The 13,467-nt window shown below is 37.9% G+C and overlaps 1 protein-coding gene across 1 annotated transcript in view; it reads right to left on the bottom strand.

Annotated features, from left to right (window-relative positions):
* Positions 1 to 13,467, bottom strand: part of LOC121327216 (netrin receptor DCC-like) — a 63,841-nt gene that overhangs the window by 9,139 nt on the left and 41,235 nt on the right. The window contains exons 8-11 of the mRNA XM_041271104.1: positions 12,766 to 12,815; positions 2,750 to 2,891; positions 1,609 to 1,719; positions 40 to 234 (exon numbers count right to left, since the gene is read on the bottom strand). Of these exons, the coding sequence (XP_041127038.1) occupies positions 40 to 234; positions 1,609 to 1,719; positions 2,750 to 2,891; positions 12,766 to 12,815 (498 nt within the window). The remainder of the gene's footprint in view (positions 1 to 39; positions 235 to 1,608; positions 1,720 to 2,749; positions 2,892 to 12,765; positions 12,816 to 13,467) is intronic.

Genomic DNA, 13,467 nt, shown 5'->3' with positions numbered 1-13,467 from the left:
CTATTTTAAAAACTGAAACCAAGATACATTTCCACCTACCTAGATTTTCAATGGAGAAGTAGCGCTGCTTGCTGTCCACTCTAACAGTCTCGGCATAGGGACTGCCCACCCCATACCCAATGATGTAACCCCTGACCACAATGTTGGGGTTCAGCGGGGGTGTCCAGCTCATGACAATGCTGGTGGTCAGGGGTCTAACATGGAGAGAACTTGGCTGATCCGGCACCTGGGATTCTGAAATAAAGCCAGAGATAACACGATTGTAGCACTCAAATGGAAGATTTAGCTAGCAGTGTGCAGGGGCGCGGGAACTAGGGCTTGAAGTACAGGGGTGCTGTGCCCTGCTGGTGCAATGATAAATACTGCTAGTTTTTTTAATCTTATGAGCTGTGTGTGCATTGCAGTGCACCTTTTCACATGGCTTTTGAACACAACGATAATAGATAATCAGCACTAACTGTCACAACAGTGACACTGTTGCACTCTCACAGTTAGAGCCAGTTAGTAGTCGGAACGCATTAGAAGCTTATATACTGTAGAAGACTTACTGGAAATGTTCCCAAAAAGAATATATGATTTTTTGTCTATTCTCAGTGACACCTCCTACAAAAATGAGCGCATCACAAATGCCGTTAACTGGGGGTGCTACTTTATGAAGCAATACTAAAAATACACATTTTGGATGCTAGATTTAAAAAGTTCATCAGCATGACACTAGAGCGCAAGTCAGCCTTTAGAGCCTTCTGGCTGTCCTTGTCTACAACTACTGTAAATAAAATACTGCTGCTCAACCTGTGCTTGCAAGTAAATATTTCTAAATTGTAGAATTGAAGCGGATCATAACAGGATACGCTAATTTTAGATTTGCTTGCTCTAGCATGTTAAAATGTTTTACTTAAATAAACAAGTGTTGATGTTGGCCTCGTTTTATTAACATGCTTAACCCAGTAGCAACCGAATGCATGACTTCCATGATATAAAAGGGTTACAGTTTTGTTCAATGGCTTTCAGCAGCCCCAGTATAAAAACTGTTCCAGCTCCACTGGCAATGTGATCAGTTGGTTTTGACATTTAGGCATTTATACAATAGCAAATGCATATTCAATGGGAGATAAAACTATGAAAAACAAAATGCCTTCAGAGCGTTTTAATAGTTTTACATCTGGCCTGAAAGGTGTCCTTGAAACACACACATGTTCTTCTGTGAAGTGTTTACAGGGCAACCCTTCATTTACAACCAAGTCATTGATGAATCAGATTGCATGCTGTGTGTTAAACAAAAAAGTCTGATAAGCAGGATTCCTCTTTCATAGAATTTATATTATCAAAATATTATGAACTGGCACTCTATTATTGATGCAAATGCTTTTTTTTTTTTTTTTTTTTGAGAACTGAAAATGTGTAGTACTCATGTAGAGAATTGTTTCAAGGTATTTTTTTCACACTTGAGGACATTGCTTCTATAGTTGCTTTATGAATTTGGAGAACACCAGCATTAGAAGGGCCCAAACACTTAAAAACCTGGCAGTTTTGTTTCTAAACGCCCCTGGGCATGCTGCAGCACTAAGATACAGTGGAAGGTCAGAATGAAAGGGTAATTCTATTTACCATCTAGGTCGTTCTCTGGAGTTTCCGCTGTGTACCATTCGGTGGAAGGGCCTGTCCCAATCTCAGTCATGGCAGCCACCTGGAAACTGTACTGACTTCCTTTCTCCAGCCCTGATGAGAAAGAGAGAGTGTGAATCAATTACTGTGATGTGTTCTTTATGGAGGATTACCAACTATCTCTAACTGTGAAGGACAGCACCTGTCAGGTTCAAATCTACTCTAGAATGAACTGCTATAATGGTTATCCCTTCATATAAGGCATCTCATTTTTCTGTATGTGGGGGATGACCTTGATAAAAAACAAATATTTGTATATTTGTGGGTGTTTTTCAATGGATTATTGGATATTTGCGACAGTCCCTGTTGCAAGGGTCCACTTGAGCTAAAATGACACATAAAATGTGCCATAAGGTCCGAAGAGGACAGGTATCTAAATACATGTATATTAAATAAAACCTCCTGCTTTTATCAAAGTGTATGATATAATGGAACTCTTCTACTTGCTAGAGATGAATTGCTTTTGACTTGTGAGTATAAAATTATGCATGTGATAAACTGCCATCCAACATCCTACATGCAATCACATTTAGGAGTCACCCGGCTCTGCGAGATAAAGCAGATTAACAGTTCTGTAAATCTCAAATAGCTTCCCTTCTACATTACTGGGTATAACTATAACGCTGATTTCCTTTAACAGTTATTATTGCAACATTGTGCTAATAACAATTAATTACTTCATTAACAGTGCAGGTCTTCATTTCAAATAAGAGTTAAATCATTACTGAAAGAGTTTGGATACTACATAACACCTGCGGGGTGTATTTCTTATTTTAACTGTGCAGGAAGAAAATGATTACTCCAGCATGCCAATGGGGTTGTTTTGTTGTTCATATCTCATGGTCTTATAGTTTTTTTTTTTTTTATCCAACACAGCAGACATTCTTGCTTTAAAACTGAGTGTTACTGTAATTGAATTATAGAGCACATAATGAAAAATGAGGTCAATTCAATACACACAAAAAACAAAACAAAGCGTGCTTTTATTAGCTGAAAAATACTGGAATCTATTTTTATGTTTTTAGTTCAAGGGGGTTCAAGACTTTAATGTAACAAGGGCATCTGTTAAATAATGAGCAGCTACCTGGAAACAGATACCAAAGGTTATTTGGCTCAAGCATCTCCTGTTCTCCTCTGCGCCCGTTTTTTCTGTGTCGGATTTTGTATCCAGTGATGAAGCCATTTTGCATGTTTGAGGGTGGAGGCAGCCAGCTGACTTTAATACTCTGAAAAGAAAAGCGTCAAGAAAAAAATGTAACAAACTCAAAATCAGACAGCCCCTCCATACCTCTGCAACGAAGGAACTTTATTTGAAATGACGTTTGGCCATAATTGATGGGGTGCTTTGAGTATTAAGTGTTTTAAGTATACGTAAAATGTAAATTATTATTATATAATTAAAATATTAGAAAACCTTGTAACTCAGGGGGGATGTTTCACATAAAAAAGTCTATCTCAAATTGCAAACTTCATTTGCAGTTGCCCTAGTTCACGTCAACGCATTCAGATGATTCCTGTAGTAGATGGAGTACATAATACAAGCCATCTTATAAAAACATACATCAACACACCGCTGAGTGAAAAATAACCATATAAGTATTATTAAAAGTACATGTGCAGCATTTTCCTGTCTAGTAATGGACCTATAGTAGTCTGTTTTCTATTAATCTTTACGCTATCTGTTAAAACTGCAGATACTATAGATTTAAAATCACAGGCACACAGTATACCCCACGTATGTTTGTGATAGGATTTGGCACAGCTTTACTAAATCCTGTTTCTTAAGCAAGCCTTACTTTACCGTAAATTCCCTTATTGAAAACCTTTGAATTCTATCCTTCAACATTATCATCATCAGCATGAGAGCTACAGCTAAATTAATGTCAAGCTCTGGTGCCACAATGTAAATTGAAAGGATGTTAAAACCAAGACAGGTATTTATTGTCACATAAGAAGGATCAGATTTATATACTCTAGCCTGAATAAATGTCACTATTGTGGTTAGTAATGTGACCCTCATCTGTGTCATGCAATGGTTTGCTTGCATGCATTTGTTAGAAAACATGAGCATATGTGATGCAACTAAACGTTTTGGGTTTTGTTTTTCTGCTCGCAATGCGGGTCACTAATGACTGAACATGTACATGACATGAGCATATGTCACTGAGCAATGCTGTTAAATAAACCATTTAGTAGGACATTGATGAGGGTCATAGCAATAGCCAAATTATTATTCTGATTTTGTAAACAGGTCTCAGACAGACTAGCTATGTGCCTCTTTGAACCTATGCTGTTTTCTATATAGCAGGCATAACTTCACTATATATCGATTACCTCCTGGGTTATATTGGTTTTCTTATGTGTGAGTGCTTTCATCTCAAGAGACAGATAAATTATCTTTTAAGAAAACACAGTTTAGGACAACATTTGAAGTATGCTGTTATCATTTACAATAGGGTTTTGTTCAAACAGCCAGTGGCAATGCATTAAGATGGACAAGTGTACATCTAATTCTTAACAGCTGCAAATAAACAGTATATACAGTCATATGCTTCAAGTTCATGGATATTCATTGATATTTCACTGTAGTGGTAAATTGTACAATATACTATTCACTCACTATGTCTCAAGGGTAGCTGCATCTTATAGGATCCTATGTCTTTATACATGTCGCAAGGCTTATCGTTTTAGCTGCATTGTATGTTCTACAAGTCATGTTGCTAGAAAATAATGCTGTATGCAAAGAAAATGTTTTAAAAAACTAATAAAATCAGTGGAAGTTTGTGCTAAAATGTCTTGAATGGTATCTAAAGCTTGCCTTTGAAGCTACTAGAAATATCAACACTCATTTTCTTGTTTTTTTAACGGTTAAATTTTCAGTGTCCTTCCTGTTGTGATTAACAATAAGGTAAGGATGTGTATGTTTACCATATAAGTTCAAACTTTGTATGTTGGGTGTCTCTGTATAAGAGCTGTCATCGCGTGGAGTTCTGGCTGATCAAACTGTGGAAAATGCCGTCTCTTATACAATAAAATGAGACACAGTCCCTGAATAATGCGTATAGGCCTACAGATGCTGTGTCATGGTGAGACTAGCCATTAAAGTTCAGCTGGTGAAACGTGTCTTTAAAGGTTCGTCACAATTCCGGTAATATTTTCTTTGGAGACACTAGTGTCAGGTTCATAAAAATTTTAAGAAAGAGTGAAGTTAATAGGATGATCCGTGTTCCATAAGGCACAGGTATGTGTTTTTATTTAAATGTATTTTTTAACATTGAAATTAGGTTTGGTGTGGTGGCGGGATACCCCTGTATTTTATGTTGTATGTGGCGTGTTCAAGTTGGTGTACATGTACTGATGCATGGAGTGTGGGTTATCACAAGTAACTTAAAATATATGTTTGTATCTAGGCACAGGGACTGCATAATCACTTCACATGCAGATCAAGTTAGATTAACACATCAAGAAATACACACAAAGCTCCGAAGATCAGAGTGGTAGTTTGTTGTGATGCAATCTCTAAGGTAATGCGATGTTATGCTTCCTTATTTACAAAAGCAAGCATAGCCATTAATAAATAAATAAATAAATAAATCCCAAACTAATAAGTATTTTCGGAATCAACTGGAGTTAGCAGTCACCCTCAGAATAAAGCAGTAAAAACCTGGCTCACAAATTATCGACCTTTGTGCAAAAACAAATTCCATTCATTGAAAAAGTTTTGTTTTTCTAAGAATCATATTTAAATAAATACATTTCCCCCCAAAAGTTTCCCATTGAGGGTACACGTTCAATAATCACCAGGATGATCCATGATGTATGCTGTAATGTCTGGTGTAAGAGTGTCACATTGTCTCTAAGAAACCGCTTTAAATGTTTGGGAGTGCTGCCAAGTTCATAATGATACCATTTAATGGTCCAGCAGTAATTGCATCTGTAGTATTCAGAAGACTGTTATACTCTAGAAATAAAAATGGTGGGTTACGCATATAGAAGACTTTGATCTTAACAGTAGGCAGTGGCTCTTGCCACTTTTCAATAAGTACACATTATAACTAGAATCACTAGAATAAGCCACCGTTACAGATTTTTAAAAATTAATTTCCATTACATTGCATGAATAAAATAAATACAAAATAATAATTCCATCCCTGGCACTGCCATACATATTTGGATTAATTAACCTCTGTAAAGGCCTATCAACAGCTTGACACTGATAGCGTCGGCAGCCTCCTGGCAATACAGAAATCCTATCATATGTTTAATGACTGTCACATTGCCTCAGTAACGGGTCCGGTTAATGCCAGCTGCTGGCGTGCTGGGGACCACAATACCATCTGCAGAGAACAGCCTGTTAACATGCAAATAAACCAATTAAAATTCATGCAGTGATTTTGAGGACGTGTTGAGTCAACCCTGATTTATCCATTTTTTCTTAAAGCGGGCAGCTGGAAAAAGAGGGAAAAAAAAAAACTCTTTTGATTGAATTTTGGAGGGTGCATTTATGTGGAAATTGATATTCTAATTCAGCAAAACTTAAAGAGCCTCCACCCCTAACCACCAACATCCCCAGCCAAAAAGGAATCCATTTGAACAGTATTAAATTTGCATAATTATGTAAACTCTTCTTGTAGATGTACATCTTTTGTTAACATCTGCTCAAAAATAGTGGCATTATCAGTTAAGATTGCAGGCAACTACAGGACCACAATAGTTATTAATAAGTACTTTAAGATCTTGGCAGAGAGGCCAAGGTTGCCTATACCTTGTTTAAGGTAATACCAGCCTGTAATAGCAAACATGTAAAACAGGTTTGTTAGGGAAATACCTTGGAAACAATTGGATCAATTTTAGCCCCAGAACACTACAACCAGTGTTCATGTACCCCCCCAAAAAATTAATGTAGTGGTAAGCAGTTTTCAATACTGTATTTGAATATCTGTGCTGCCATTAAGATGGTATAACCAGGGGTTCACGTAACTGGCACGCAGGTACGCATTCAGACCAATAAAGACAAATGTGGACTTCTTTATTCTTTATTGTTCTTTAAGATGCAACGATTCCTATTAAAAGATACATTTTAATAGGAACACATTTTAAATAAAGGCACGGAGGGTGCTCACGGTTGGAAGGTGACCTGTACCTGAGTAACATATGGATTATTGCAGGAGAGGGGTGTCTGTGGGCTTTGCCAACGATCTCTGCGATTCCTCCCCCCCCAGTGAGGACTTTGTTTAAAGTTTACACCATAACAGTAAAACAGCTTCAAAATAACTTTTGGCCACGCTGCTAATATGCTTACCTTTCTGTATCAGTTGAAAAATGAATAAGTTGCTAAGGCCCTTTCCCCTGTGCACAGGCATTTTATAGAGCAGCAAATGATGTGTGGTGAACTGAACATGACCATTGATAAAATTCAACCAGCTGAGCACAAGGGCACCTATGCATTGATCTAATGTCCTACCTCTCTGCTGTTACACGTTTTATGAAAGAAATAGTTGAAATGTTCTTCTGACAATGTGTAACATTGTCTAGAAGATAAATTTACCTGCAGTAAAGGATAAACAACAATGAGTATCTGAAACAGGTCTGTCAGGTGGAAGGGTGATGTACGGTTACGTTGGAAAAGAGCACCATGAGGCTGCTCCACCAACACCACATTTCTGTACATTTTGCCGAATACATTTTATCTACCAAAGTCATAAGCATTGCTACTTGCTTGCAATTTCATCGCTAATGAGGTTGTGTAACCATTAGAGACTCCTGTTCTTTTAATATGTTGTTTTTAAGAGGTATGGGGAGATTTTAAAATTACATTCACAAGGTTATACCACCAGTAATTCTTAAAATTGGAGATAATGTAAGATATTCTTGTGTGCATTTTATTTGTACAAGTTGGTGTAGTTTTGTTTTTGATAATATTGATATTAAATGTGTTGGGTATATGAAGTGTGTACCGTGCCTCCTCTTGTATCTAAATGCAGAAGTAGACATTTAGATATTATACACATAGGTACACACTATAAATTGGTAATACCTATGTAATTTCAGCCACTTACAATGAAGTATAAGCAGAAATGTTTCTCTTATTGGGTAAGTCTAATTTTGTCCACTTTTCCAACAGGGAGAGCTGAATTAAATCAACTCGGCATCATGCCCTCCCTTTACTGTGAGCTTCTTAATGTTTACACAACCACATTAGCGATGAAATCCCAAGCAAGTAGCAATGCTTATGACTTTGTGTCCCTGTTTTCAAGGATAAAGAGACCAGTGTTCACATACCAGTAGCCCCCAAGCTACTGAGACGATCGAAAGCTCAAATGGTTTAAATGCCCCCGTTGAAGGCTCAGCTTAATAGTTTACTACACGGATGACTACTGCATAGGCTCTGGACAGGCTGGTGCAGTTTGTGTTGATTTTTCAATTGGTATAACAGATAAAGTATAACAATATGGATTTGTATAGTTTAGTTTAGTGTTGTGTCAAATCCATTGGTGCCGATGTTTGGATTAGTGACAGAATTACACAAATGGCTTAGCCATTCAGGTAGATGTTTAATTAATTATATTATGCCACAAAACAGGATCCAAGGCCACTGTTTCATTCAATCCATTTTCTTTGCTTTTCACACTGGAGACCTGGCATGTTTATATGAGCAGAAGCAACACACAAAAAGCTGGCATTTACGTTCAATGTTTTTTCCATTTTCTAATTAAAAATTCAGAAAGGGCCCTATGTTCCTGACTCTAGAATCTCTAGTTGACCACAAGGTAACATTTTACTTTGACAACTGTTAGTCACCTTCAATACACATATGGGAATATCTACAATACACTACACATACACAAAAAAAGCATATGTACATTGCACAGGTTTTAAACACATGGCTAATAAAGGCACACTGGGCAAATTCCCTCAATGCTGTCTGTCTGATATTTCTACCCATATTGCATGATTACCTTCCCAATCTAATTTCAAGCAAGAATTTACTTTCTATGTTGGAGATGAAAATAATTACTTTAAATAGCTGTAACATGAATGGTGCCTCTCAATAACATATTTGAATATGCACCAGGGCATTGTACAGCACTGTGCAACACAAAGTACAAGGAGAAAAATTACGTTCATATCACCCAAATAGCAGCCATATAGGTATTTAGTTTTCTGTTTACATTCCTCTATTTGCAATAAAGCTCTTGTCCTGGCATGACACAAAGCTTTGTGTGCAGGCATTGAAGAATAAATACTGGGCATTGGTCAAAGAACTATCATTCCATTGGAAATGGAATTCATGAGGCTAGTCTTGCAGGGGGCTAAAGATATGTCATTTAGGGCTGTACAGATGTTCTAATAAGGTGTAGGTGTCCAAAGATCTCTTTGCTATTGGCTTATGCAATCTCATATCCGGCACTATTAGAAAACAATGTCCATAGCAGTGTCTGGCTGCTATGTGAACAAACCTCTGCTACTTAAGAACTTCAGTAAGAAAAACCCTGCTGCTCCCCTCTTTCCTGCATTGTTTAGCGTGTTTGCGTTGCTTTGTGATGAAACGTACATGGGAAGCACTGCAGCTGTATACGACAGACAGTTTCATATGCAGTGTTGCTGTCACTGAAAAATCAATTCAGCAAGTGATTCACACAGCGCTTGTGTGGCGAGTGGCCTGAAGCAATTGCCTTGCTGAGCAAAATGATCAGTTAAAGATCGGATCAGATTATTGAAACAAAAGCCTTGTCTTAAATCATTTATAACAGCATATTGGCTGGAGGCCATTTGCTGTGTTGTAGCCCCATGCTCTTCGAGGTTTCAACCTGGATATGAGGGCAACCACGTCTATGACAATACGACTGTCATTTCATTTACATATAGCGCTTGCATTTCTGGAGCCTTACTCATGCTGCATTTATTCACTAACTATTGTCAGGCAGGGGGGGTGGCTGTCTGATTGTTTGAATTTTAGATGCCAGACACCTGCTGTTTATAGATGCCTGCCAGAATCCATATGAACCTTCACCAGTCACACAAGCTTGCAGAAAAAACAAACAAACAACAAGTTAAACTTGCATGTGTTAGTTTTAGATATCATTAGCTTTTCAATTCAGGTTGAAATGAGCCAACAAATGAGGCTACACCATGAAGAAATACTGCTGTAGTTTCCAAAAAAAAAAAAAAACTGTTTTGTTTCCTTATGAGTACTGTAGAAACCTGGCACAATTACATATGTTCTAGGTCTGATTACTGTGAACCTGAATTGTTTTGTTTTTTTTGTGCTTTTTTTACATATATTAAATCCCTTGAAAGTTGTTGCTTTTGAGGGTATTTTGCCTTGAACTAAAGGGCCACACATATAATTTTACAATCCAAGTACTGTATAATATTTCTACCTTAACCCCTACCCACTTATTCTTAATGGTATCACCTGTGTTTTTGGTCTACTCGATTTATTATAAGAGGTCTTTACTCCAAAGCAGTACCTGCACTATTTTTCTTGTGAACGGAAAATGTTGCAAAACTGGTGCCAAGTAATGCAGCAGTTTAATCTAAGGGTGGCCAAGTCTGTCATTGTTTTGTTTTCAAATGTTGTAGCATTAACTGCTTTTTACAACACACTGAATTCAAATTAAAGACCTTGATAAAAATTTGCATGTCTGGGAGGGACTGTTACATAATAATACAAGGAACAGTTGAGAAGCATACTGTTTGGGGAAGTGTCATGAAGACGGCTGTAGTGGGTGACGTCAGACCAGAACCAGGAACCAACAAAGAGGTGGAGTTTGGTGAAGCCAAGTGATTGGTTTCGCTCAGCATTTAATAATGAAACAGACAGAAATTAAAAGGTTGTACAGACAAACAAAACACAGGACACGGCACTTTCGCCAAATTAAAGAGACAAACAAAACGGACTACACAGACAAACACGGTGAGCTGATATTTTAACTAACGATTCTTATTATTGTTACCTCCGTCTCCACTCACCGAACACACAACCCTGTGTGAGTGAAAACATGCTGCTTTTATGCAGCTGTACCGAGACTCGATTGCTAATCAATCATTCAATTGGAGTCTCGATACAACTGCACGTGAATTAATAAAATGCAATTCCCTGTGCTCACCTATTATTACATTTTACCTGCACGTGAAGTGCTGTGCAATCCTCGTGCCTAAATACAAATATACATTTTAAACAACTCGTGTTCCACAGACCCATTTATATCCATGTACCGATGACTATACACCAACATTAATACACAACACGCAACATACTACACTGAAATACACACGGGGCGGGGCAACATTGCCACAGGAAGCATGAACTCTACAGGAATGCTGTGTGCTGTAAAGTGGGTAGTTTTGACAAAGTATATTTACATAAAGATTTCTTTAATTATTATACTGCCTAGTGCAATGCATTGTTAAGTCTTAAACATTAGCATTATAATCTGACATTATATACTAATGGTTTTTATATGTGTGAGGGTGTGTGTGTGTGTGGAGTAGAATGTTGGGGGCACAATGAGACACAAGCTGATGCAGGGAATGCAAGCTGCTTGAGGAAAGTTATTGCACAAGACTCACCGCAAAAAGAAAAAATACATGAAATTTAGTGAGTGGTATTGCTGAAGGTGAGGACATCAATCTTTATGAACTTCACAGCTTGAATTTTTTTTTTCTAAATGTCACCTGTACCCAAACAGAAGCTGTAGGAAGTTAAGACATAATGTTTTTGATTTATCACAAGCAGGGCTCCAACTCGTCTGGTCTCCTCATACTATCCACTTTCTATTTAACTCTTTTAACCCTCATAAGGTAACCTGGGGTCCATTTGGACCCCACAGGGCTTTAATATCAGTTATTATTTGGATCTAGTAACTTGACTTTAGTTTTCTTTTAGGTAGTTGTCAGGCACCCATCCTGTTACACTATGCAAAGGATAATTCTAGTCTAGGTAGCCTAGTTGAATTTCTCAAATAGTTTTAGGTTTGGGGTCCATATGGACTCCAGGTGTAGTGCATCAGCAGGTCTGGCCTTCTATTGTGAATATCTCAGGCACCATAATAGCTAGCTTCCTGGCTACAGGACTTGTTTGAAAGTACAGATTTGGAGCTTTCTAATGATCGTATGTCCTGAACACAAGTTCCTAAGCGAAACTACAGCAAACTGAAACTTGAGGCTTGAGACATGTGACTCAGCTCCTAAGTTTTGTTTTTTGCCTATTACTCGGTTGCTTAAACAGATAGCATCCAGGTTTCAACACCATTTAAAAGTGCAGGCTGTGTGCTTTCCATTGATGTCAGGCATGCCCATATGCATACTTTCTACCACCCCCTCATTCAGTGCTCCAGTGTGGTGGAGCAAATCGGTAGGTGTGTTCAAGTGCCTGTAACTTGAAAATGGAAAGATCTAGGAACACAGTCACTGTGTATACCAATGAAAGAGAAGGCCTGAGGCTTTCCAATGATATCTCACGTGCCTGGGTGACATGTTCCTAGAATAAACTACGGCATCCAGAATACAGTGGTGCTTTCACTTGCTAAGAGACAGCTGTGCATTTTCCATTTTGCACAGAATAAACAACACATTATACTAAACAATGGCTAGAAGTAAAGGAAAAGCAAAAAGTGTTTAATTAATTTGTTTACTCCAGTTGTTAGTTAAATGTTGTTTTATTGCTGGGGTCTGGTTCGACCCCAGGTTACCAGGAAAGTTTGTTTTCCGGTGTGTCCTTATGAGGGTTAAAGGGATTGGGTTCATATTTAGTCACTATATACTATATATATATATATATATATATATATATATATATATATATATATATATATATATATATATAGGAATAGATAAATTCATATATATATAAAGGAATACATAAATTCATATTCTTATTTGACCCTCCTTCCAGTCTACCATACTCGCAGTGATTCAACAGGAGTTCTATAACTACAGAAGCCAACTATGGAGTTCAGCCCAGCTCTTGCAGCCTCATTAATCCAGTCCTGTCAAAGACAGACAGGCTGGAAGGTGCTCTACACAGGTGGATGATTCTGTCTTTCTTCCCTCTGATTTTTTAGCAGTTTTTTATTTTTTATTTTTATTACTTACTCTTGAGTTGACAACTTCCAAAGAAATGTTCTGAGGGGGGGAGCTTGGCACTGTAAGAAAAGAGAAAATTAATGAGACTAGCCGCTGATGCATAATTGCCAGATCCCCAGGTTTACCCAGCTGTCTAGAAGGGCTGTAATTAATCCAAGTTTTCCCCCTGGGGGCTCTTTTGTGAGCTGGCAGCCCTGTGCACTGGTCACCACAGCCATGGCACTGCCTGAAGGATAACCTTAAGCAGTAGCTGCTGTTTAGCAGTAGGTTGCTTTGGGGCAGTGCAGGGTAGGGCATGCTTTTTATTTATACAGAATATTTCAAATATTTTAAATGGAAATTGAAACACAGGATGTCAAGACCCATATCAGAGGGACCTCAACATAGAAAACTTTACATGTTCAAGCAGTTGTATGCAACGCTGCTGGCACCTGTATCATGGTTACTGTTGTGACATTTAATGAGGAATTTAGTAGAGGAAACATAACTATGTGACAGGAAGATAGCAATTACTGTGTATCTAAATACAATGAAAGTAAGCATTACTTGCACAATAAGGTATTAAATGCCAGCTCCAGCAGTGACACGCCTTATTGGAGGCAAACCTATGTAAATCACCTCACTTTGGATGGTTAGATGAGTAATGACTGACCTTTTCATGAAGCCTAAGTGTTGCTAGGGTCAACCCCTTAGCTCCCAGGAGATATGCTT

The sequence above is a fragment of the Polyodon spathula genome, chromosome 2 (assembly GCF_017654505.1).
Source record: "Polyodon spathula isolate WHYD16114869_AA chromosome 2, ASM1765450v1, whole genome shotgun sequence".
Taxonomy (NCBI): Eukaryota; Metazoa; Chordata; class Actinopteri; order Acipenseriformes; family Polyodontidae; genus Polyodon; species Polyodon spathula.
This window is presented reverse-complemented; position numbering and strand designations above follow the sequence as displayed.